Source organism: Crocodylus porosus, unplaced genomic scaffold (genome assembly GCF_001723895.1).
Source record: "Crocodylus porosus isolate Cpor-Errol unplaced genomic scaffold, CroPor_comp1, whole genome shotgun sequence".
In the NCBI taxonomy this organism is placed as follows: Eukaryota; Metazoa; Chordata; order Crocodylia; family Crocodylidae; genus Crocodylus; species Crocodylus porosus.
Genome location: NW_017728936.1, coordinates 9315475 through 9338296, shown reverse-complemented (window position 1 = coordinate 9338296; position 22822 = coordinate 9315475). Strand labels below are relative to the sequence as shown.

General features: G+C 49.3%; 1 protein-coding gene across 1 annotated transcript in view; it reads left to right on the top strand.

The window, feature by feature from the left end:
• Positions 1 to 22822, top strand: part of GRIK4 (glutamate ionotropic receptor kainate type subunit 4) — a 212931-nt gene that overhangs the window by 148223 nt on the left and 41886 nt on the right. Inside the window, 3 exon segments of the mRNA XM_019547060.1 lie at positions 4308 to 4469; positions 11698 to 11850; positions 13294 to 13398. Of these exon segments, the coding sequence (XP_019402605.1) occupies positions 4308 to 4469; positions 11698 to 11850; positions 13294 to 13398 (420 nt within the window).

Sequence of the window (22822 nt, the reverse complement as noted above, 5' to 3'; positions counted from 1 at the left end):
GGGGACTGTGATTTAACTTGAACCAGGAAGGGGCTTGGACAGAAGTTCCATAAACCAGCTTCAGCTAAATCAGTTAAGTCTGATAGTACATTCAACCAGGTTTATCTTAAACTAGTTTCGGCCATTTTGAAACTGGTTTATGTGCACTGAACTTGTGTTCTGTTCCAGGTTGAAACTAGTTTCTAATCACTTAAACCGGTTTATACATAACTTCTGTCCCTACCCAAAGTAGCTGGTCAAGGTCAGTATTAAGGGTTGCTGAGGTGCCTGGGTTTGAATCCCAACTATGTACCTGACCCAGCCATTTAAGAAATGGGCGTAATAGTTCCCTAGCTTGCATGGCATGAGGACAAATCCCTCGCTATGTGTGGAGAAGGGGGCCCACAAGATGGCTGAAAGTCACCTCCCGCCAGGACCCTGGTTAAGCCTGCAGCTTGCACAGCAAAGCACAGAAAGCATCAGGGCCGAACTGCTGCAGATGCAGTGCATCGCTGAAAAGCCAAATATCCCCTTTGGCTGGCAGCAGGTGGAAGAGAGCTGAGTGATGGGTTATCCAGCTCTGAAAATCAGCTGAGCGGCACAGGGCTCGAATGGCAAATGAGGTGGTGTTTGTAAAATGTGGATTTGAAAATGTCAAATGACGTGAGAGGCTGCCGAAGGGGAAATAAATAGGGGGCAGAGGCAACTTCTAAAGCAGTCAGGTACTGCCACCTTTTCCCCCTCTGCAGCTGCTCTGACCTTACCAGATCCTTTTATTCAGTTCCAAATGATGCATCTCCCCCAGGAGCTGTTTAATCCACATCTCATTCCATAGTCATCTCAGAGGTCATGACTTATTTTTGATGTCATTTCTGAGAGGGGGCTGGAGCTGGGGGTGGGAGTATAGAGGAGTTTTGTGTGCAAATAGGCTTATCTGGAGGACATTCAGCACCCAGACGTTAGGGAGGGGTGCATTATGAATATGAAGGAACTACTTTTTTACTTTGTAGGGGGTTTTAACATCAAGAGGCTGGCTTAGAAAAAGACCGAGAGCGAGGGCATTCTGCACTTTTAGGAACCGCATCTGTTGGACTGAGAAAGTCTTATTAACAGTTCACTACTGCAAACATTTTCTCTTTGTCAGCGTGCCATCAAGGGTCTTCTCCCCTGAGGAGACAGTGTGCTAGTTGACAGAGCACCTGATTAGTGCTCACAAGGTCTGGGTACTAATACCAGCCCTGCCCTGGTATTTTGCCACATGACCTCAGGCTTTATTGCCCACTGCCTCAGTTTCCCGATCTGTACATGTGGTTATGATTTCCTTTGCAAAGCGCTAAAAAGCACTAAATGTGACAGTTAGGGCAGTCCTGCAAGGAGCTCACCTTGCCTCAAAGAAAACGCCCATCAATCAGAATATAATCAAGAAAACCAGTGCTTTTTGGAAGCCTTGTCTTTTGGTAGACCCGTCCTGAATGGTACCAAAAGGGTATGACTTCCCTGAGTACCCACAGCTCCCACTTCCTGCACATGGAGTTTTGTGAGTACTTGGCCCACTGTGGTCAGCCAAAAACCTCTAGGGCGTTGCATTTGGCCATTTTGGAACATGTGCCTCAGTTTCAACGCCTGTATGATGAAGCCAGCAAGAGTGGAGGTGATCTCACAGAACTGCAGGTCCTTGGTACCCCCGCCCCTTCCCTCCCTGCCTACCATTGCAGCCACGGAGCTGTGTTGCAAGGCGTCGGCATGCCACTTGCCATGGCACTTTGCATCCAGAATCTTCTCAGGCCCAGAGTCTCATTAGCCATCTGCCCTCATGCTGCAGGTTGACAGGATGCAGAGTGTAAATGGATAACCTGTCAGGGAAACAGGAGGATAATATCAGTCAAATGAATCAATAGTTCACAGGCAATTTCATGTTGCCTAATGTTAATGCGGTTGTGTCCAAAATGCACTTAATTCTGTGTCTGATCTCATTCCCACAGGAGCTCGCCAGGCTGTTGTAGGAGTCTTGCCCCTCCACATCTCTGAAATTTAAAGTCATCGTTCCTATCAGCCAGAAAAAAAACATGATGGCATTCGTGTTAGTGATGGAGGGCAATGGCGCTCTGTCAGCTTCCTCAATCACAGTCACCACCTTCTATCTGCATTTTAGCAATTAGCCAGAGATAAATGATCTCCCAGTGATAGTGTCAGGCGGACTGGAAACTTCCACAGTAAACTGGCCTTGTGGCATCACTGCATTGCTTGCTGTCAACAGCCGTGGCAGCACCAGGGAGCCTCAGTTGCAGACCAGAGTACCCCAGTACAAGCTGTGTCCAGATGCAGAAAAAAAGAGTAGGCCCTGCCCCAGATGGCACAGCAAAATAAGGTAATTGTGAGTACCTTACAACTGCAGGTCCAAGGTTATAACTGGGTCACATGCCACTGCGAAAAGAGCCTTCACAGTTCACTCTGGGCATGCCTAAGCCTGGCATGTCAGCAGAGTAGATGGTTTGGAGGCATCAGAAGGTGCGCTCAGGCTTGTCTGAGATGGCGCTGAAAAGGGGTTGCCTGGGCATGCACTCAGTCCCTCCATTCCTCCTGTGCTGTCTGCATCACCCAGGTGATGAGACTGGGTGCTGGCACAGAGGGAGTGAGAAAGCAGTGCTTGTTTCCCTGCAGGGAGGTGCCATAGACCTTGCCTAAATGGGCTCCACAGCCATTAATTACTACAGCAGTGCTAACACCCTGTGAAGAAAGAGGCAGTATCCCCCTTTTAAGATAAGCAAACTTGGACACGGCGACCAGCCAAGCAACAGGTGGCTAGCAGACCTGAGACTAGAACCGGAGGTGCCCAACTCCCCAGCCCAGGTTGTAACCAGGAGTCCATGCACTCCGTCCCCTTTCTGCTGTCTCCCCAGCATCACCAAGGGCCTTTTGCTACTCACCCATGACTGTCCCCTGTCTCAAGAAATAAAGTCCTGAAAGAAACACTGACTGAGAAGCAGGGACCTTCTAGGCCTGTCTTGGGTAACAGAACTGGTTTAATTGCTTGTGCGCGTGCCCTGCTTATAACATGAGCTAAAACCCTTGAAATGGTCTATCTGGAAAACAGCAGCACTTGGCAGGAGGTAAATTCAGCAGCTGGTATTCGAAGCCTTGGCCAGAGCCCAATCAGCGGTTATTTCTGAGGCAAGAAATAGATGATGAAATAGCCGGAGGCTCTTTCTGTACAGGTGTCTCCGTGGTCTGTCACACTGGGAGGGCTGGGAGTCCCCCTCCGCTCAGACGGACAGCTGTGTGCCTCGAGCTCTCCGCCATGGCAGGGAACAGTTGTGACTCCTGGAATAAGGCTGTAGCGTGGAAACGGTGTGCTGTCAAGGATCTCTCTAGAGGTTGGAGCTGGGCCAGGGCTGCTTCCTCCCTCTTTTAAAAGGAAAATGGTCTGTTGGTCCTTTCTGATAAACAAGTGATGGGGGGAGATGGGACCCTCTCCATCAAAGTGGTGTGTAGAATTAGGGGGGACAGTGGGAAATGCACTGGAGTGACTGCCCTGGAGGCTTTGAAGACATTTGTTTGCCTGCAGGACAGCTGCTGCTGGGTAGTGGCAAGTTGGGGACTAGGAGGTGGGGGTGAAATATGCCACTTAATTGCAGGGCTCTTCCCCTTGAGCCGGATGCTCTGTCCTGGGTGGACCTCTTCCAAACCTCCACTTGTCCTCAAACCCCTTGGGGCTTCTCTGGCTGTCCAGATACTTTCCCCTGGTCAGCTGCAAGGCTCCCATGTCTCCCCATGCCTTCATTAGCTCCTTTCCCCACTGGTTCTCCCAGTGCCTTGGTGGGGAAACACAGCTCTTTTTTCCACACTGTATTTGATCTCGTTGTAATGGCGTGTCAGGGATATAAAGTTGCTGCGGCATTTGTTGCTGAGAATATGGCTTCAGTCTTCCACAGCCCTGCCAGTCATCCCCCCTACCTTCCCTGCCAATATGTCCATCATGCTCTGTAAGGTTCACTGTCATGGGTTGCAAAAGGAGGTCCATTTCCAATACCCATTTAGTTGTTGGCCTCTACACAAGAGCTGAAGTTTCTGGTGGTCAGCTCAGCTGCTGCCACACTTGGGAGTGAGAGGTCACCAGCCGATTCCATGTCCTGACTTGCTACCAGCCGTCGTACGATCTTGACTCTTGGTTGCCAGCAGCCTGGGGTGGATGCATTTCAACCATCCAGCACATGCTTTCCACCACCTGCACTCCCTCCCTCCCTTTGCACCGTGACCTGGCAATGAATTAGCTACTGTACTCCATTGCCTAATGCTGCTTTCTCTTTTGGGTTGCTACCCTGCTTTAGGAGTTTTCCCTCCAGCGACTGGACAGCCTGCTGGATGACCGGGTGAACGTCTTGGGATTTTCCATCTTCAACCAATCTCATGCTTTCTTCCAAGAGTTCGTCCAGAGCCTCAACCAGTCCTGGCAAGAGAACTGTGATCACGCTCCTTTTACAGGGCCCGCGGTAAGTATAGCTCTCTCTACCACAACCCTTTCTACAGCTGTCGGAAGTGGTAACGAGGCCGCAGGGGCTGGTGCAAAGGTGACGATCAATGTGGAACAGCTGTGAAGGGAACTAACAGGCGAGCAGAGCTTGTGAGGGACGGTACAGGACAAGCGAGTAATGCAGAGAAGGAATAAACTGGCTGGGTCGGCGTAGAGGCTGTTGAGGTGGATGGGAAGCATTACAGGAAACGACGGGACTTCTCACGGAGAAAGAGGATAAGTAGCTAGCTGAGGAGCCGGGAGTAGCAATAGGCATATGCGTCGAAGGTCTTGGTGTGATGGTCACAGGACTATATACAAACGGATCCATTCACTAGATCTCTTTGCACACACCACGATTCAGAGGATCGACGGTTGCCTACTCAACATCTGGGTGCAGAGCTGAGGGAATAGGCACCTTTCCTCCTCCCTCATGCATCCCATTGCTCCTTCTGAGTTTGAGGTTGCTATTGTCAGCATTTCAGGTGAAAGAATTGCATTGTCATACAAATCCAGGTGGGAAGTGATGTTTTCCAGGAGCTCATTAAATGAGGCAGAGTCATCACGGGGGTTTGCCAAGCCTCCTTACAGCTCCATTGGTTCGGTGTGTGAGAGCATTTTGCCACGTAGACATACCCAAAGAGGGCTCTGCTCCTTTTTAGCTTGATCCACTTTGAGAGTTATTCAAGGCTAGCTACTTCCCTTCACAGTCAGCCCCTATCTCCATCTGAGTTTTCCTGTGCAGCATGCTTCCCTGGGAAGGTAGGGGAGGAAGGGGAAGCAGATGCACACAATGTAGGAAGGAAGCCTCCTGGGCCCTAGCTGGAAGCCTGAGGGGCAAGATACTTCACATGCTCCAGTCTCTCCCTGATGAGCCTGCTAATGACTGCTGCAATCTCCCCTAGGGTCCCTGTCTCTCTTGGAAAGTTTGCAGAGCAGCTTTGCTACAAATGGTTGGGGGGGGTAGAGTTTGGGGAGAGAAAAAAGCAGCAAAACAATTTGCATCTTGACAAATGGCATAAAAATCCCCTGGGCTCCTGAGGCAGCCTGGAAGCCCCATGGTTTTTGCTACAAATAAACCATAAGCAGTGCCAGTGAGGAGTCTTCTCCACTTTGTGTTTGCTTGCCAGGAAGAGGCAGGCAGGGTTCACACCTGAGTGGTACCAACCTGCTGCTGCAACAGCGCCAACGCTGTGCTCTCGCCAGGTCTTCCCTTCCCTGCCCCTCTTGTCCTTCCCCACCCTTTGTGCTCAGGTGGCTGCAGCTTTTGCACCGTCTGGTTGGCTGCATCTCGATGCGCTCTGCACAAGGAAGCCGCCTGCTTGGGCGACAGCTGCAGGGCTGTTGTGATGCATTAAAACTAAAGCTTTTCCAACAGAGCAATCAGATGCTAACCCCGAGAAGTGCAAATGCTGAAGGTGGGGAAGAAAACATCTCCACTTTCTTCTTTCCAGATTGCCTCGAATGGGCTTGAGAATGCTCTAGAAAGGCAAGAAGCGCAGGGCTGCCCCTTTTTGATCCCCACCTTGCCCCCTATTTTTGAGTGAATTCAGTGCTGCTGATTGGTGCCGGCTCGGGAGTCTCTGTCTAAAACTCCCGTCCATGTAACATTAAGCAAGCTGGATGTCTTAAGTTGTTCAAAAAACAGGCTAAGCAGAAGGGCAAGATCCCTCCTGCATTAGAGAGGTGGCTTCCAGGAGGGGCTAGGTGGGAGGACACAAAGTAGGTTCAATCACCCTGGCCCATTCAGTCCTACCTGTGTCAATTATTGAGTGCCATCCCATTTCCAACCCCAAACCTTGGTGGGCTGTAGTGATTTTCAGCCTCTTTGTCATGGCAGCTTAACATCTACATCCCCAAGAGACAGCCTTCCTTCTCGCCCTGGGGACTGGACCCCCCACTGTCCTAGGCATGGTGGAGCAGTAGCTGCCCCCAGATACTTCCAGTTTAAACTGGCACCAGAAAAGATGGGCAAAAGGAAGGGATATTTTGCAGGGAGGGTTCAAAGAGACTCAGGCTGTATCTATACTTGTTCTGGGGTGCTGCTGTCATGTACCTGCACAGAAATGCTGAATACACGGGGGCCTGAGGACCCTGGTCCCCCTCAGGAAGAGGGCTGTCACTTGAAATGCATAAAATGGCCACATGTCCATCATCTTAGCACCTCTGCCCCAGCAAAAATAAAAGTCAGCACTTATGCACCTGCATACTTCCCACACCTAGAGCCCAGGCAGCATTGCTGCTCTGGGGGCTCCCCTGGCTGCTGCTCCTTGTCTCTGGCATGACTGAGGGCAGTGGTAGTAAGTGCCCCTAGAGCAGCTTTGGCACCTCATTTCCTGGATTGGCAGATACCGAGCAGGAGCCAGGGGGTGCAGCTATGTGAGCAGTACCCCAGCAGTGCAGAGGAAGGGTTGTGCACTCAGTGATACCCCTGATTTAATGCAGGCAGTTTGGGGCCAGCTGGACCCTCCAGAGTGAATCTAGGACTTAGCCATGAGACTGTGATACAAAGGGTCTCTTCCTGACCCCATCCTTGTGGTGACTGAGCACCATTACCAAGGCCCTCTGCTATTCAGTCCCCAGTGATAAAGAAAAGTGTTTTGCCGGCGGAACAAAACTCCACAAGCAGGAGGCTGATTTTCTTGTCTTCAGTTCGATAGGGAAGTCCCTCATTTCACCGTGAATTGTCTCCTGTCTCTTGCCATTGCAAGCACCTGCTGTAGCTAAGCTCTTAACTTGGCTCAGGCAAGTACCTCCCTCTTGTAAATGCTTCCCCTGTCCGCTCCAGCAAGCTGAGCTCTCCTGGAACGGTTCAGGGACGGGACTTCAACAGCTGGACATGACAGGAGGTTTCCTCTAAGCTGCAGAATCCTCGGGCTTCCTTGCCAGAGATGTGAAAGTGTCTTTGGAAGGAGGAGGGAGATACTTGTTCAAATGCCATTCTCATTAATCACGTTGCAAAGAAAGGAAATCAGAGAAAATCATTAAAATTACAGATGGCTAGATTAGGTAATTAGAATTTAGGCTGAAACAGATGTTTGTAATTAAGTGTTTATTTCATTGAATAAAATCCAGATTGTAAAGACTATTTCACGGGATTGTAATGGTTTTAATTCTCTGTGTTATGTTTGGGGGGCAAAGATGCAGATGACAGTGGTTTAGGTAGGAAGGGAGGGGGGAAGAAACAACCCAAGCTGCCCTTCTTCCTGCTGAGAGCAGCCTGGGTTCAAACGTGGCCTTTCTGTGGATGTTTTTGGTAACTAAAAGTTATAACCCAGGCCACGCTGTGCCAGGCCCACTGGTGTTTCTATAGGGCTAAACTGTGGGAGTCCACCACGGTTGTGTCCCGGGACCAGTGCCCAGCTATGCTGACCCTCAGGATGGAGTCAAGGGAGGTGGAGCTGCAGAGAGGATCGGTGCCACTGGTGGGCAGAGTTTAGGGTGAGCCATGCTCCCATAGCTCCCTGCTTCTCCAACCAGCTGGTGGTACGTGGAAAGGATGGAGCTGCTTCTTGTCCCTGTCCTAGGGAGTGACTGGCAGCACTTAGTCGCCCAGCTGCAGCCCACAGAGCTTCAAGGCACAGCGCAGGTCAGCTGGCTGGTATATGGAGAGGACAAAGATGCTTTTACCCATCCCTCAGTCTCTCCAAGGTACCTTCCCAGGATATTTACTTGAATTATGGATCTCATCAGCCATGTGCGATACAGGGCAGGGAAAGGGTCTTTTCTTTCCCTTCTACCACGATCCACATTCTCCGGTAGGTAGCAGCCTCCTCTGGGACCCACAGCACCTTCCACACCCAGCATGTCAAGGACCTCTTTATTCCAGATACGGTGCACAAAAATGGAGTTGGGTATTAACAGTCAAATAGGGTTTGGTTTTATGGCAAAAGCCGAAAAGAGCTGTGGCTTAGAGAGGGGGGACAGTAAAAGGAACAGGAGATTTCATAGGAGAGGCTGAGAGGGTGAGTGAGGGGAACAAGGAAAGATTTCATGAATGACCTTTAAACCGCATGGGTGGAAGATCCCAAAAGGCCTGCTAGCAGTGCTGATAAATGAAAAGCAACTTAATTTTGTACAAGAGCCTTCCATACAAATTCAATCCCAAATTGCTTTGCTGAGTTAAATACAGTTAACAGAGTTAACAGATAAATAATGGCAGAGGGAATGGCAATAGGCTAAGAGGGGAGCACGGCTTTCAGCTGCAATTTGATATGGCTGGAGAGATGCAGAGACCTGCTCCAGATGGCAGGGACAGTAGAGGAGCAGGCCCTTGCACTGATCGCAGCAGGAAGTGAAGTGGCAGAGAGGATTTTGGTGTTAAGCAAACAGAGGAAGCAAACAATTGGCTGGAGTAAAATGTAGTCCACTGGCTTGTCTAGAGCAGGTGTTGGGGTTAGGGAGGAGGTGAGGTGGAGGCCCTAAAACAGGTTCGTGAAATAATGGCAGAGAAGATCAAGGCGTCTGAGGACAGGTCCTGGCTCCTCTTCATTATTGCCAGTCCCAAGCTTTCAGAAGTCATCACTCAGACTGCACACAATCATGCGATTAGCTTGAAACGGGGGGTCTGAGACTCAGACGGGCAGGGTATGATCGGATTAACAATGACACCCAGGGTTAGAAATGGAAATCGGGTGCTTCAGAGCAAGGCTGTAATTAGAGAAAGAAGAAAGGGGAGGGCAGGACCTGGGGAGATTCCTCCCCTCCCAATAAAGGAAATCTCCTGAAGCAAAGCAAGCCCATGAAATTGTTTCAAAAGCTACAGACAATACCAAAAAGACCAGCAAAACTGTTCAAAGCTCAGGAGTAAAATATCCCAGTCAATAATGTCAAATGCTTCACTAAGATCTACAAGCATCTCGCTCACTAGCTAATAAGAGTTCATTAGCTGCTCAGATGAAATGGAAATAAAAACCTGTCTGGAGACAGCAAAAGACGTTGGGTCAGATTTCAGAGATGGTTCAACTCTGAGCTTGGTGGAGTTACACCTCTCAACATCACGTGAATATTTGGTCTGTGGCTACTGCTAAGGACCCTGTGTCAGCAAAGTACGGAAGCGCACATGTAAGCCTATGACTGGAGTGGGACTTCAGTCCGTGCTTAAAGTTATGCACGTGTTTACAGGCTTTTCTAACCCCGCTATGCTACACAGAGAGTTGAGGATATAGCAGTTCTGCTTGCCGTTCCTAGCAGTGGCACCTGGGTTGAGGGGAGACTAGATGAGTAAAGAGGGGCTGGGAGGGGGATACCACAGTTACTTTAAAAGCCCTGAAAGTGCATCCTAGGGGAACGTCAGAAAGAAACAGGCATCGGAGAAAACCCCCCCGGCCTCTATAAATGGAAGGCATTAAACCATACCTTATGGTTCAAGCCAAGGGGCTTTAGGAAAAAGGATGCCTGGGTTCAATTCACAGTTCTGCCATAGACTCCCCATGAGTCTTTGGTCAAGCTATTTAACCTCGTCCATGCCTCAGTTTACCCTCCTTTAACAATGACTGTAATACTTACCCTATGCCCCCAGGCACATCGTGAAGCTCGGTTAATCTATGTTAGCAGAATGGTTTGAGTCCCTCCAATGAAAGTTGCTTCAGAAAGGGGAAATGTTCGGCCCATTCTTGTGGGTGAAACGAGTCAAATACTGAGAGATGAACCACGTGTGACAGATGTGTGTCATGCCATTTGATGTGTTCCTAGACGGTGTTTGGGTCTTGTGGGGATGAGCGTGGGATAAGAACTGATAGTGAATAGCAAGGAGAAAGGAGGAGACAAATGATTGGGCTGGAAGGAAGCTTGGTAGGACAAATGTGAATGCTATTGAGGGTTAGGAGATAGAAATCTGTAAGGGATTATCGGCACCATTAATGCTGATGATAGGGATTTTGCTAGCATTAAGCTTGGATTCAACAGTTTTTCATAGCACCAGCTTCCGCATTTTAAAGCCCTCTCTGTTACTCATTAAAAGCCTGACACTGGGGCATCGAAGGCAGTGAGATCCTGGCCATTGCCTTGAGTAGGATCAAGCAGGGTTAAATCTAGCTCACTCTGTTCAAACAAGTAACACTTGGAGCCAAAGGGGACTGCTCAGGTGATTGAACTGAACACGATTATCTCCCTAGGGTGATAGGGGAAATGATTGAATGTGATCCGGCTTTGAGAGGGACAGGAGCAGTAGCTAGAGTTGAACTGTAACTGCCCACAGCTGGGGTGAAATGGGGGGAAGGTTCAACAGGCTAAAGAGAAAAGATGCTGTCCGACACTGAAGTAGTCAAGAGGAGGCTCTTTGAAGAGACCAGTAGAAAAATGCAGCTTTGATCGTAATGAGCTGCAACAACTACATTCCAGCGCAGTCGGGAAGTGATGATAATTAAAAGTGAGGTTTCAGCTACAGCAATGAAGATAGGAGAACAACTAGCCGGTTATTAGCTGCGACAGTTTTGCATGTGAGACTGGGTGGATAAAAAGAAATGGTGAAGGAATCAAACCAATATATGGATGTTAACATCTCCTGAACAATGGTATTTTCAGAGGAAAGTCCAGCTGGAGAAGGGGTGTCCAGTAACTTTCCAGTAAAGAGGTTAAATGGCCAGTCTGATCCTGGGAGCAAAGAGGAGGAGGAGGTAGGGAGGACAGCTGGGCAGAAGGGAGAGGAGCACAGAGGGGAGGACTGATGATGATGGGATGAGCTGTAAAACAAAGTGACGGGGGAGAGCAAAGAAATGAGCCTGAGCAAAGGAGGAGGAAGTCAAGAGGATGGAGGAGAACTGAGGATGGCAGCACAAGCTACACCTGCCACCACCGTCTGCATGGAAACTCACGGAGGAGTGTGCTCAAAAGACACTGCTGATCTCAGGGCCCTGCCCCGTGTGAATTGGGTGCAGAATGCTGCCCCTCTACCCCCGGCAGCATTTCATTGCCTGCTTTCTGCGAGTCTGAATGCCAGTTCAGCTGCTGACCTCAGACTTGGAGGAGGCTGCAAGGCTAGGTAGATGAAGGTATCAGGAGTGTGGCAGGGTGACTGGAGTGTGTTGGGCTAGGGGTATGAGCTGCTGCTCTGGTGCATGTGTGTGGACTCCTTTATGGTGCAGGGGTGTAACTGCACATGCTTGTGGCAATCGCTGTGGACTTGTTCTTTCACGACAGTGCAAACTGTCAAGTCCTGTTGAATTTTCCAGCTTCTGGAGCTGACTCTGTCTGTCTTTCCCTCACAGCTGTCTTCTGCCTTGTTGTTTGATGCCGTTTATGCCATTGTGAGTGCAGTCCAGGAGTTGAACCGGAGCCAGGAGATTGGTGTGAAACCCCTGTCCTGTGGCTCTGCACAGATCTGGCAGCATGGTACCAGCTTGATGAACTACCTGAGAATGGTGAGAAGGGACTGAAGTTTGCTGATTTATGTGCCTCCATCTCTCCTCTCTGCCAAGAGCTAAAGACGAGCATTTGTGTCCCTGCCTGATGATGCCAGGCCCATTCTGCTAAAGCACAAGGTGCCAACCTGTTTCAAAGGAGCATTGGGCACAGATGTGGGAAGTGTTTGTAACCAGCCTTGGAACTGCGTGCAATTCACTGTCTTGCAGGTTTTGCCTCAGAAACAAAACTCAGCAGACTTTTAACATGATCTTAGGAGTGTTTCCAGCCAACCCAGGGCCAGTTTTCAGTGAACCTGAGTTGATTCATGTTCCCGCAGCACATTCCTGCAAAACACAAGAATTGCAGATGAGTTTTTTTTCCAGAGGGGTTTGGCCTTGTTTGGCTTGGAAAGTCGGGGGCTGCCTGGATCAAAACTAGCTATGGGTCAGAATCAGAAATCCCAGGTTTCACCCCTCTCAAATTCTTGGAGAGGTTTAATGTCTATTCCCCGAGCTGGACTTGCCCCACGACTTGTGTGTTGAAAACCCAAAGAAACCAGCTCTCTTTTTCTTCTTGGATGCATCCTGAAAACAACAGATCTCATGAAATTTCTTCTCTAAAATGTTAGAAAACTCATGGGAAGGTATCTCCGATGTGGCCCTGGTCTGGCCTGCAGCAACATACCTAGACTCCTGGCAGTCCCAGGTTAACTTTTAGTGTTGGGGCCCCCCTTTGCCAGAGATAATGGTGATAATAAAAATTACCAATTTCAGGCCCCCTTTCTGTCTGGGCAGCCGCCTGGTTCATCCAGGCCTGTGTCCGACCCTGCTGGCTTGGTGAATCTCACTCCAGTCCCGACTTGAACTCCATCTGATAGCCCGATCACAAAAATGACTCCAGCCCCAAAACCACAGAGCTGCTCCTGGCTCTCAAAGGAGTCCCATTAACTTGCTGTCATGACTAACAACATGCTTCAGCAGCAAGTCAGCAGCATTTAATCTGCTGTCCAAGGTTAGATGCTCGTCTTGGGATCCTTTGCAATGTGACCCCATGTTAACACCTCCCTTGTGCAATGCAGTGGTGTGTTAGTTTGCTGCACAGGCCCCAGCAACGTGATCCAATGCGACGCAATGAAGCGGCTTAGTTCTGCAGCTGAGCCAGGGGCAGCTGTGGGGTGAAGGGGAGGTTTTGGGCATGGTGGGGGGATGATGAAGGAGGGAAGAGAGGCTCCGTGGGAAAGGAAACTCCTTGCAGCTTAACAGTGCTCTCCCCTGGCCCTTTGCTCCAGGCAGATGACAAAGTGAAAATACTACTCCTAACCCTTCCCCATGGCTTTAGTGAGAGGGTAAATGTCAGGCACTCCACAGCCCTGCGCTTGCTAACAAAGTAAGCAGCAGCAGTTGGGAGAGTCTGCTTAAGGCCATGTCAATTGGCGCTGTAACTCACTCTCTCTTGGACAGGTAGAATTGGAAGGTCTCACCGGCCACATCGAATTCAACAGCAAAGGTCAGCGGTCAAACTATGCCCTGAAAATCCTGCAGTACACACGCAGTGGCTTCAGACAGGTAAGACTGTTTGGGACCCTGCAACCCTGCTGCTTAGGGCTGTTCCTGCTGGCAGCTGAGATCCTGCCTGGGTGGTGCTGAGCCCAGACTCCAAACCCCTGACCTCAGCAGGAGCTGAGAGTACCTGGCAGATCCCTGCCTGGCAGGATTAGGTCCTTCACAAGGAATGAGCAGCGTGGCTTTAACTGCAGCTCACACTGTGCATGGGTTGGAAGGAAGCAATCAGTTGCTCCCCTAACTCGGGAGACGACTCCAAAGCATCCCCAGGCATTTCAAATTCTCCTTCAAGGACCATCTCTCCAACCAGATCGGAGTCTGTCCAGCTTCAGCAGCAGACATAGCAGCCCCCTTCCCTAGGGGACAGCATTCAGTGCCTACAACCCTTTCACTGGCTGCAGACACACGGGGTTGTCTGCATTACAAATGCGTTCTGCTTTAGTTAAACTGGTTCAAACCTCTGTGCAGCCATGTTTGCTTCAACTGAAGAGTAGGATTATTTTAGTTTGAGTCTAGCCACTTCCCAAATGACGGAGGCTTAATCAAAATTGGCGCTCTTCTGCCAGAGAACGAGTCTGACTAGAATGGCTCTGTCAGTTTAAATTCATACTTTAGCTTCTATCAATGCACTCTTCCCTTGTAGACAAGGCCTAAATCAATTTAAATTCATGCCTTGTTATTAAATCCATACCGACCACCCCAACCTCTATGCGCAAGAAAATTATCTTTGCATTGCTTCTTCCTTTAAGCTCTTGTATCCTAAAATACCAGATTTCATTTAAATGTAGCAGCTTTCATGGGTTAGGTCCTCAGCGGGCATAAATCAGTGAAGGAGATGACTCCACACCATTCTCATTCCACCTGCATCGAGGGCAAATGGCAGCCGGGGCAACAAAATGCGGCAAGGGACCGTCTTACACATGGGAAACAACAGGCTTCTATTAAGCATTTTATAAAAATTAAAGTATTTTCCATGATTTATGGAGAATGGCAGGTATCAAATTGGCACGATTTAATCTCTGACAGGATTCCACACAGCTGTCAAGAAAAATCCTCCATCACCTTAATTTAAAAGACCCATTTCCCATTTCTTGTCAATCCAGTCGGAATTTTCTGGACTGGATTCTCATCCTGGTTACACTACTAATGTCCATGGATTTACTCCTGATTTTCACCATGGCCAAAATAAGAGCAGAGCCAGGCTTGCTGAGATAGGATACAGGGCACAGGTTAAAACCTATGCAGAAATGTTTAATTTATTATTATTAGAGCTGATAGAAGGAGTGTCCCATTGAAAAATGCACTTTTGTCAGAATTGAAACATTTCCCAGGAACCTCTCTCATTCCTCATAATCTTCTGGACAGTGCAAAAATGTTTCATTGGGACGCTTATAGACTATTAAAATATTAGGTTTTCTATAATATTGAACATGAATGTATTTTTTTTTTCTGTATAAATAGTTCATATTAAATTAAGTGCATCAGAGCAATAAAGGAGAAACAAAATGTTTCAAGGGCCCCAACTGAAACAGGATGTTTTGCAGTTGAGTTTTGGGGGGAAATGTCAGAATGTGGTCTTTTCGTCCAATTCGCAGCAGGAAAGAATCACCAGTGTCAGAGTTTCCCATGTAATGGGCATTCCCAGTCCTGGCCAGGTCTAATCCTTCCCTTTACTCCCCTCCCATCCTCTTGGTCTCTTTCCCCTTGAGTGCTTGCTGATCCCCCACCTGCTATTAATGTATTACCTTCCTTATTCTCTATCCCCTTTTCCAATGGTATTTTCTGCTGATTCCAGGGTCAGTGATACGGCAGGGCCCAGATACTATGCCCTTGCTATTGCCACTTCACTCTGTAAGGGCTAGTTTGCTTCTCAGAGCCGTGACTGCCTGATGTGTTCTGGTTTCTAAATCTGAATTGGGCACTGAAACAAGTAGACTGATGTTCAGAAGTGCTGAGCACCTGCAGTCCCCTTGAAGTTTAGAGGAGCTGCAGATCCATGCCTGTGGGTGAATCTGCCTGAGCACACAGACAGGGTAGTTTAGAAATGTTTCCACACAGGGGCAAGCTGACAGGAGGCAGATCCTCTCCCATTAGGGCAATGCTGAAGGTAAGCAAGCAAATGCAGAGCAAAAGGAGTCTCTCTTCATCCTGAGCAAAGGCTGGTTAGGGCATTTGGGGAGGCTCCTGGCAGGACTGACTCGGCAGTATCCAAAAGCCCTTTAGCACTCATCCATCTTGATTACCTTCTCTTCCTGAAGCCCTTTATCACTCCAGGTTACAAGGCTGTTGTAGGGATGGGATGTGTTTTGGATCAAATCACCAAATTTGTACTGTGCCCAAGCAGCCTGCAGACTCCGCAAGCTCTTAAGCAGAGAAAAGCCAGAGCAGTTTGTCCTTGGCGCCTGCTTGATCTCTATTGTCTCGCGCTATGATGCTGGCACCTGCCTGCCCTTTGTTCTCTCTTTTGCAATGGCACCGGAGCTCTCATTGCATTGCTATTTTCTCTGCTGTCGTTACGCTGTTTCCCTCACTCAACTGCTGTTTGCTTTCATGTGCTCTCATAAGAGTCCCTGCTCCTTCTCGTGCAGCACCAGGTTGGCTTTTGATTGATAAAAACCCCACGCTTCTACTAATGGCCCCCTAGGAAGGGAAGACTGGCCAGTGAGAGTCCTTCCCAAGTGGCTTCCTAAGGACTCTGGTTGCATTGAAAGATGTAGGGCTAGTGGAGTGATATGTTTGATGCTCCCAGCGGCGATGGTGAGTATTGCTGTGCTTTGGCTATCCAGCAATTCTGCTTCAGTGCTGTGCTTCACTGGGTCTCTTCGGTTCTCATTATGGACATGCTGGTTTGGCAGCGGAGCGGGAAACTCCCCCTTGGTCAATTAGTGGCTGAACCAGTTATTCAGACCTGCTGTTTTCCGCTCATATGTATTCTGAAAAATGCGTCGATAGGCCTGTCATCTCAACTTTGACAGAAGGAGGTAGGGCAATGAATGGGGCAGGAGTGTGTCTCCTCATTATACCGTACTGATGTTATAGCCTCATGATATCACCCTCGAGGATTTCTGTGGGTGATATCTTTTATTGAACCAACTGGTTGGGGTAAAGTTAGACAAGCTTTCAAATGCAAGGCATTCTTCATCAGGCCTGATGTCTTTCCTGACCAGGCTCTTTAGGGGGGATTTCCGGATCCCTGGCCCATTGCATTAAGTGCCCCATCTCTTGCAATGAGAGGGAGAGATTGCAGAAGAAGCCTGAGCCTCATGGCAGAAGCTCCAGAGGAAAAAAAGTTCCCATAATGACAGGATCGAACGAAAAGACGGGTAATGGTGGAGGCAGCCAGGAGAGACATGAGGGGCTATAGTCCAGCAGGGTAAAGGAACTGCTGGAGTCGAGCCCTCTTATACCAAGCTGGACGTTAGCTGATGATGGAAGGAAGCATGAGCAAGAAGGTGATATTTTACAGAGGAAAGCGAACCTGTTTTATGAAATAAATGAAGGAGACACGGGCTGGGTTCCTGACCTGTGCTAATCTCTCATCGGCGATTTTTCTCCGAGATAACCCCTTTCCCCAATGGTTGCATCTTGCCTCATCTCTGCCTGGGACCTTGGCATCAGGACGTCTTTTTCTGTTGCTGCGGGAGCCAGTTTTAGTCCTAGTTTAAATGTTGCCTGCCAATTTTTACCTGTCAAGTGACAGCTGTGCCTTGACACCACCTTCAGCTCCCTCTGAATGAGAAAGGAAACTGGATGTCATTTTCCACGTGACAAGATCCCTCATAGTATCAGCACCCATTTGCATCATCTCCCGGACCCTGCTTGTTGCGAGGAAAAGCGACGGATTCGAGCCCATCTGAACTCCTGAGAGCAGCGCTTATGCAGGAGCAAGGGAGAGAGATGGCTTTAAGGCACTCCAGGACCTCTGTATTTTTTAACACATTTTAAATGTGATGTTGTGTGTACCAGGAAAAAAAACCTGAAAGATCCTCTTGTAGCTGTGTTTTGCTAAAAACTCCATGGTGCGGGTTAATTGCATAGAAATCCCTGCTAGCTTTGCTGTTGAGTTCCAGCTCCTTGCCTGTATGACAGAAATGATAAAGTTTTTACCATTGGCAGGGGACTAGCTTTAATATTTGGAGGCAGAATCGTTTTCCGAGAGCTTTCTGTTTGTTGAGCAAACCTGGTAAATGGTCCAATAATGTGGTTCACACAAAGTCCACTTAGCACTGATATGCAGATGATAATATTTCAGCACACTTCAGTACAATCCCAAGTGTCCATATAAGAGCCCTTGTTTTTGTTTCATTGGGGCTGCATCAGTCTGGCTTGATTGGCAAGGAGAAAAGCATTTTAGTTTGGTATTTTTGCCCCGTAACGGCCTGCAAACTTTCCCAGGGGCTATTGAGTATTTCCTGGTTCTGTTATCTCACAGATCCTAACTGGTAGTACCAGATCTGTAGACCACATTCAGGAGGGCAAATGAGAGTTTCCAAAGGCAGTCACTTAATGACAAGAAGCAAACTTAGTGTGAGATTTCCCCCAAACCGTCCCACTTAAGCATCACCGCTGGATTTTCAAATGGGCACGAGGTGAATGAGCTTCATGACAGATCCCACCAGGGACTTTGAAGAACCCATGCATTCTTGCCTGGTCTGTGCAGGGGCAATCCACAGCGAGAGAAAGCAACATTTTTTTCTAACACAAGACATGCACCTTAGGCTTCTCAATAAGTGGCCTGGGCTTTTCTTTTTAGAGGTGCCCAGGAGCTCCCATTGGAGTCCAGCTGTATCCACATCCCACCAGATGGAAAGATGATAAATGACTCCAGATTACACTTGCCAGTGGAAGACGGAGGAATCCCCGCTGATGCGAGTCTGCCGTATGGCTGGAGCGTTTGCTGGCCTTAAGCCCTTCCCTGTCAAAAGCCCATCAAACGGAGGCCATTGTGCGCACGGCTGCTAACAGCCCAATTCCTCCACTTGGACTCTCCATTAAGGTTACAGCAGCGAGCCCTTACCTGAGCTTCCCACCCGGCTGTCAAGTTGTTCTTGAGGTGAGACGGGGCCATTGCAGACTGCCCGGGTAGACTTTGGCCTCACCTCATCCTCGGGACATCCCACCCCGCTCCCTTGAAACGCATCTTCTCCCAGCACCCGTGTTCCAGACCTTCCCCTCCAGCCTCAGTGGTGTACCTGCAACCCCACAACCAGGGAGCCCGAGAGGCAAGCGGGTTCCTGTCTGGTCCCATCCAGGTGTCTGCACCCTTGGCTAATGGCCCAGAAGCTGTGCTGAGGCTGCTCTCCCACTCCCAAGGACTTCCAGCGGGAGCACAGAGCTGGGGTCAAGTCTGGAGCCTAGGAAAGCACTTATGCATCATTGATTATTTCTCCGGTCTCCCTCATTGCCAGCCAGCCTGGGAAAACTTGCTGTGTTGCTGCTGCTGTTATGAAAATAAATTCTTAGAAACGGTTCAGCTAAACTCACCTGACCCAGCGGGGGCAGACACGAGTATCCTCAAGACAAGCTGTTCCCCAGGGTCAAATTTGCTGGTTTTGGCAGATTGCTTTTTCAAGCACCTTTCCTGCCTTCTTAACGGGCTTGTGCTCTCTGCCTGTGTCTGTCTCTCTCTTTGCCCCTCCTCCCCCCGCCTTTCCCCAGCTCTTGAAGCCACAGGGGCTTCTCGCTCATCAGCTTTGATAGAAAATTCACCGAATGTTGAAGCAGATCCAGATCGCACCCGGCAAACAAATTAGAGACACTTAGATTTTCAAACTCATCGTTGCTTATGGGCAGGGGCGCCAGGGCTCTAAGTGTTTAATTTTTAATATATTTATGTAATGTGCTGAATGTGTTTCCTTATTTAGTTTAACGAGTGGAAATTTTTCCCCAGCCGTGCGAGAGTCGCTTTGCGTTCACAGGATGCCTGATAAGGCCTAAACTCATTAACATGCCTGTGATCCGGAGATCTGACAAGGGCTGAGTTTGTAAATTTTTCTTTCTTTTCTATCTTTCCGGTTTGGCTTTAAAACGTGCTGTAGCATCTCTCTGAGGGTTTTGATGAGTGATTTGCGTTAAACCAAGGGCACTGGGATTTGGCAGGTTTGAAAAGGGGAGGATTGAAGGGAGGGGTGTGGTGGTGATCATCACTCAAAAGGAAAGGGAGAATAGGGCCAAGTTGAAGGCAGGGGTTAGGATCACCAGGGAGGAAACTTTGCTGCATTTATTTGCTCTAGCCACACACTGCCTCAATGGCAGGGGTGAGTTTAATTAGCCACTTACAAGCTATAAGGCCTTAACATGGAGTAAGGTAGGGTGCGCATTGTTGACGTGCTCATGAAATCCTAATGAGCAACCAGCTGATAGAGCAGAGATCATCTGCAGCCCTCATCCCGTTAGCATGTCAGTGGTTAATCAGGCCCAGTGGGACCCATACTGGTCGTGCCCTAAGCTCTGTCCATTCCCCCAACTGCCGGTGAGGATTCAAGGACTATTGCAAATGTCCTGCAGTGCCTTTGCCTCCTTGTTATAAGGGTGACAGTACTCGGCGCCTCGCAGGATTAGGTCCTTTACGGACAAGCCCTGGTGCTTACCTGCAGGCAGAGGAGCAGACTGGGCACGTCCAAGAGCGGAGGTTATCTGTGACTCCCACCGGTTTAATTGGCGACTCTCTGCAGGTTCAGTGCCAGCCCCTCCACGCGTCGGCTCCGTCTCGCTGCTCTGCAGCCTGCGATCTTCCCGTGTCCTTCAAAAGCTTCAGGCATGTGGCAGGATTCCTGCGGCTGCCTCTTAAATTGTTGCCCGAGATTTTAATCCCCTTCTCCTTGGGCTGATAAGGAGCCTTTTGCTGAGTGCCTAATTATGTCTCCTACCAGAATCATCCCCTTCCCAGCCTCGACAAGAATCTTTGCATGCAAGCTGACCATGAAGTAATTGCATTTCTCACTCTCTCTTTCCTGGGGATGAGCAGAGCTGGGGGTGGGGAAGGCAGACCGTAGGACAAGACTCCCGCAGCCGGGCCCAAAGGAACCCTGTCTTAGTCGCTGGGACGTGGGGCGCCTGGTAGTTTCAAGGCATCCATATGCAGGGCCAGCAGTGGAGACGGCAGGCACAGAGTCATCTCCTGATGACCCTTCTTCCCGCCACCGGCGGCCAGGTGGACCTGTGGGAAGCTGTGCAGAAAAGACCTCATTAAATCATTCGTTTGAGCCGCGTTTTCTCACCTCGTGTGAGAAGGAGCTGGAAAGCCCTGCCATCGTTAGCGCTGTCCTTCCTGAACCAGGGGAGTCTGGCAGAGGGAAGGAGTGGGACTGAAGCACCACGTGCCTGTCATGTTAGCTGGCAGTAATTTTCCGCGGCGATGAGAAATCTTTAAGTGTCACAAATTCCAATAACTCCTTTGTGGAACAGCTAATTTGAGAGACCTCGTCTGCCGAAGGAGGTAGAGAAACAATGTGGGCAATGCTGCTCTCTTGCTCATTAGAGGCGCAACTGCTGTGTTGGGATAGGCTTCATTTCTTTCGGTGTTCGGGCAGTGCGCAGGGGCTCTTGGGAGTCCTGCAAAGCCCAGCAGAGCCCCGCTGCCGTTTAGGCTGCATCCGACGTAGCAGAGGTCAGTGACGACCCAAAGAGATGACAGTGGGGCAGATGCAGGATTTGTCGTTAGCCGTGTTCAACAGATGAGAGACCAAGGCAAAGAAGGATCGAGCGAGTTGCCCAACGTCATCGGAGGAGTCAGCAGAATTGGACAAAGGATAAAACTGTGAACCATGTGCCTGGAATCGAACTCCTTCCTCCGTGCGGACCCTGTTGTCACAGTCAACCAGTTCAGTTCAGAAAGGTATCGAGCTCCATTTAAACCGGCTAGTTTTCCTGACCCCAGGACTTTTGTTGGAGGTCTGTTCCAGAATCTCAAGACTCTGGTGCCTTTATAATTTCCACTTGGTTTATACCCATTTGTTCTTATGTCACTGTTGTCCTTAAAGAGCTCTCCTGTCTCTGCTTGCTGCCCCTGAGGTATTCGTAGGGAGCCCTCAGCACCCCCCCCCCCAAATCTCCAGACCCTTACTCCACTCAGTCATAACAGAGCGATCTTACCCAGTTCTGGATAGTCTGTTTGATTGTCTTGTGAAGTGTTTTACAGTGCTTTACGCAGAGAAATGGAGATAATTAAAATCACCTTGGCACCTGCATTTGCAGGAGGGAAGATCTGAGAAGCCCAGTCATTTTCTGACACATTAAACTTCAGAAACACCAAGCCTCGTGGGGACTGGATTAACGCCATTACCATATCATCAAGGGGGTCAGCCTTGAATTGGAGGAGGCGCTCAGCATGGGTGGAAAATAACCCTGGCACATTGAAGTGTTTAGCCTTAGCACTCTCTTACAAGAAGGGTCAAATCCTCTGCCATGCTGAAGGAGGAGGAGGAGGAGGAGGAGGCAATTAGTCTCATTGAACCAGCAGGAGAGGGAGGACTCTGAAAAGAGTGAGACTGTTAAAATTAAAGTTAATCTGTCACTAATCTCTGGTTATGAGATCTAAAAAGGGATGTTACTTGTGACTGACTGCAGCCCAAGAGAAGCAATGGAGGGAGAAGAAATGTTGTTTAGTAGCTATAGCTAGGCTTACGGGCTCGCTTAGACTGGAGTAGCTAAAATCTATCCAGTTACACTGATCTAACCCCTCTTTAGATGATCTAAATTGTACTTAAAGGATTTGATCCTGTATCCCTGGAAGTAAAGCGCACCTCCCCTGCCTTTGGGGTAGGATCTACCCTGGAGGGAGAGAGCAGAACTAAGCCAAGGCACAATTTCAAACCACTGGAGTCTCTGTCCATAGGAGCGGATTGCATAGACAGATGCAACCAGACTGATTTTGGTTAAACCGCAGCGAGTTGTCTGATAGAGATGGACAAAGTCTAGCTGTCGGGACTCCTGGGCTCTGCTCCCAGCTCATGCGCTGTGACCTACCATCAGTCACTTTGCCTCAGTCTCCCCATTTGTCAGACGAGGCTAATAACCCTTTGGTGCCTCATAGCAGGATTGCAAGCCGTGGTAAGTTAATGTTTGCAAAGTACTCCGAGATCCTTATGTGACAAGTGCTTTTTACCAGAGTAGTTTTAATGTTGTGAAAGGTGCCAGATTGACAGCCCTGGAGGCTGAACTTTCCCCGTATTACTTGCAGAACAAGGAGAACGCCCACAGAGCCAGTGCAGCCAAACCGCGCACCTCTGCGGCAGGGCACCTCCTTCTCCCAGCTCAACATGCCACCTCCAGGGATGAGAAGAGAAACGCACGTGGAGCCCACAGCCTACGTGCTAAACTCGCCGTGCCTGGCAGCAGCGCCCTCCAGCCTGCTGCTCGGCCTCCGAAGTCAGAAGCGGTGTAGCAGCGTCTGTAAAATTCTTGGAGTAAGGTAATTAGTGCAGCT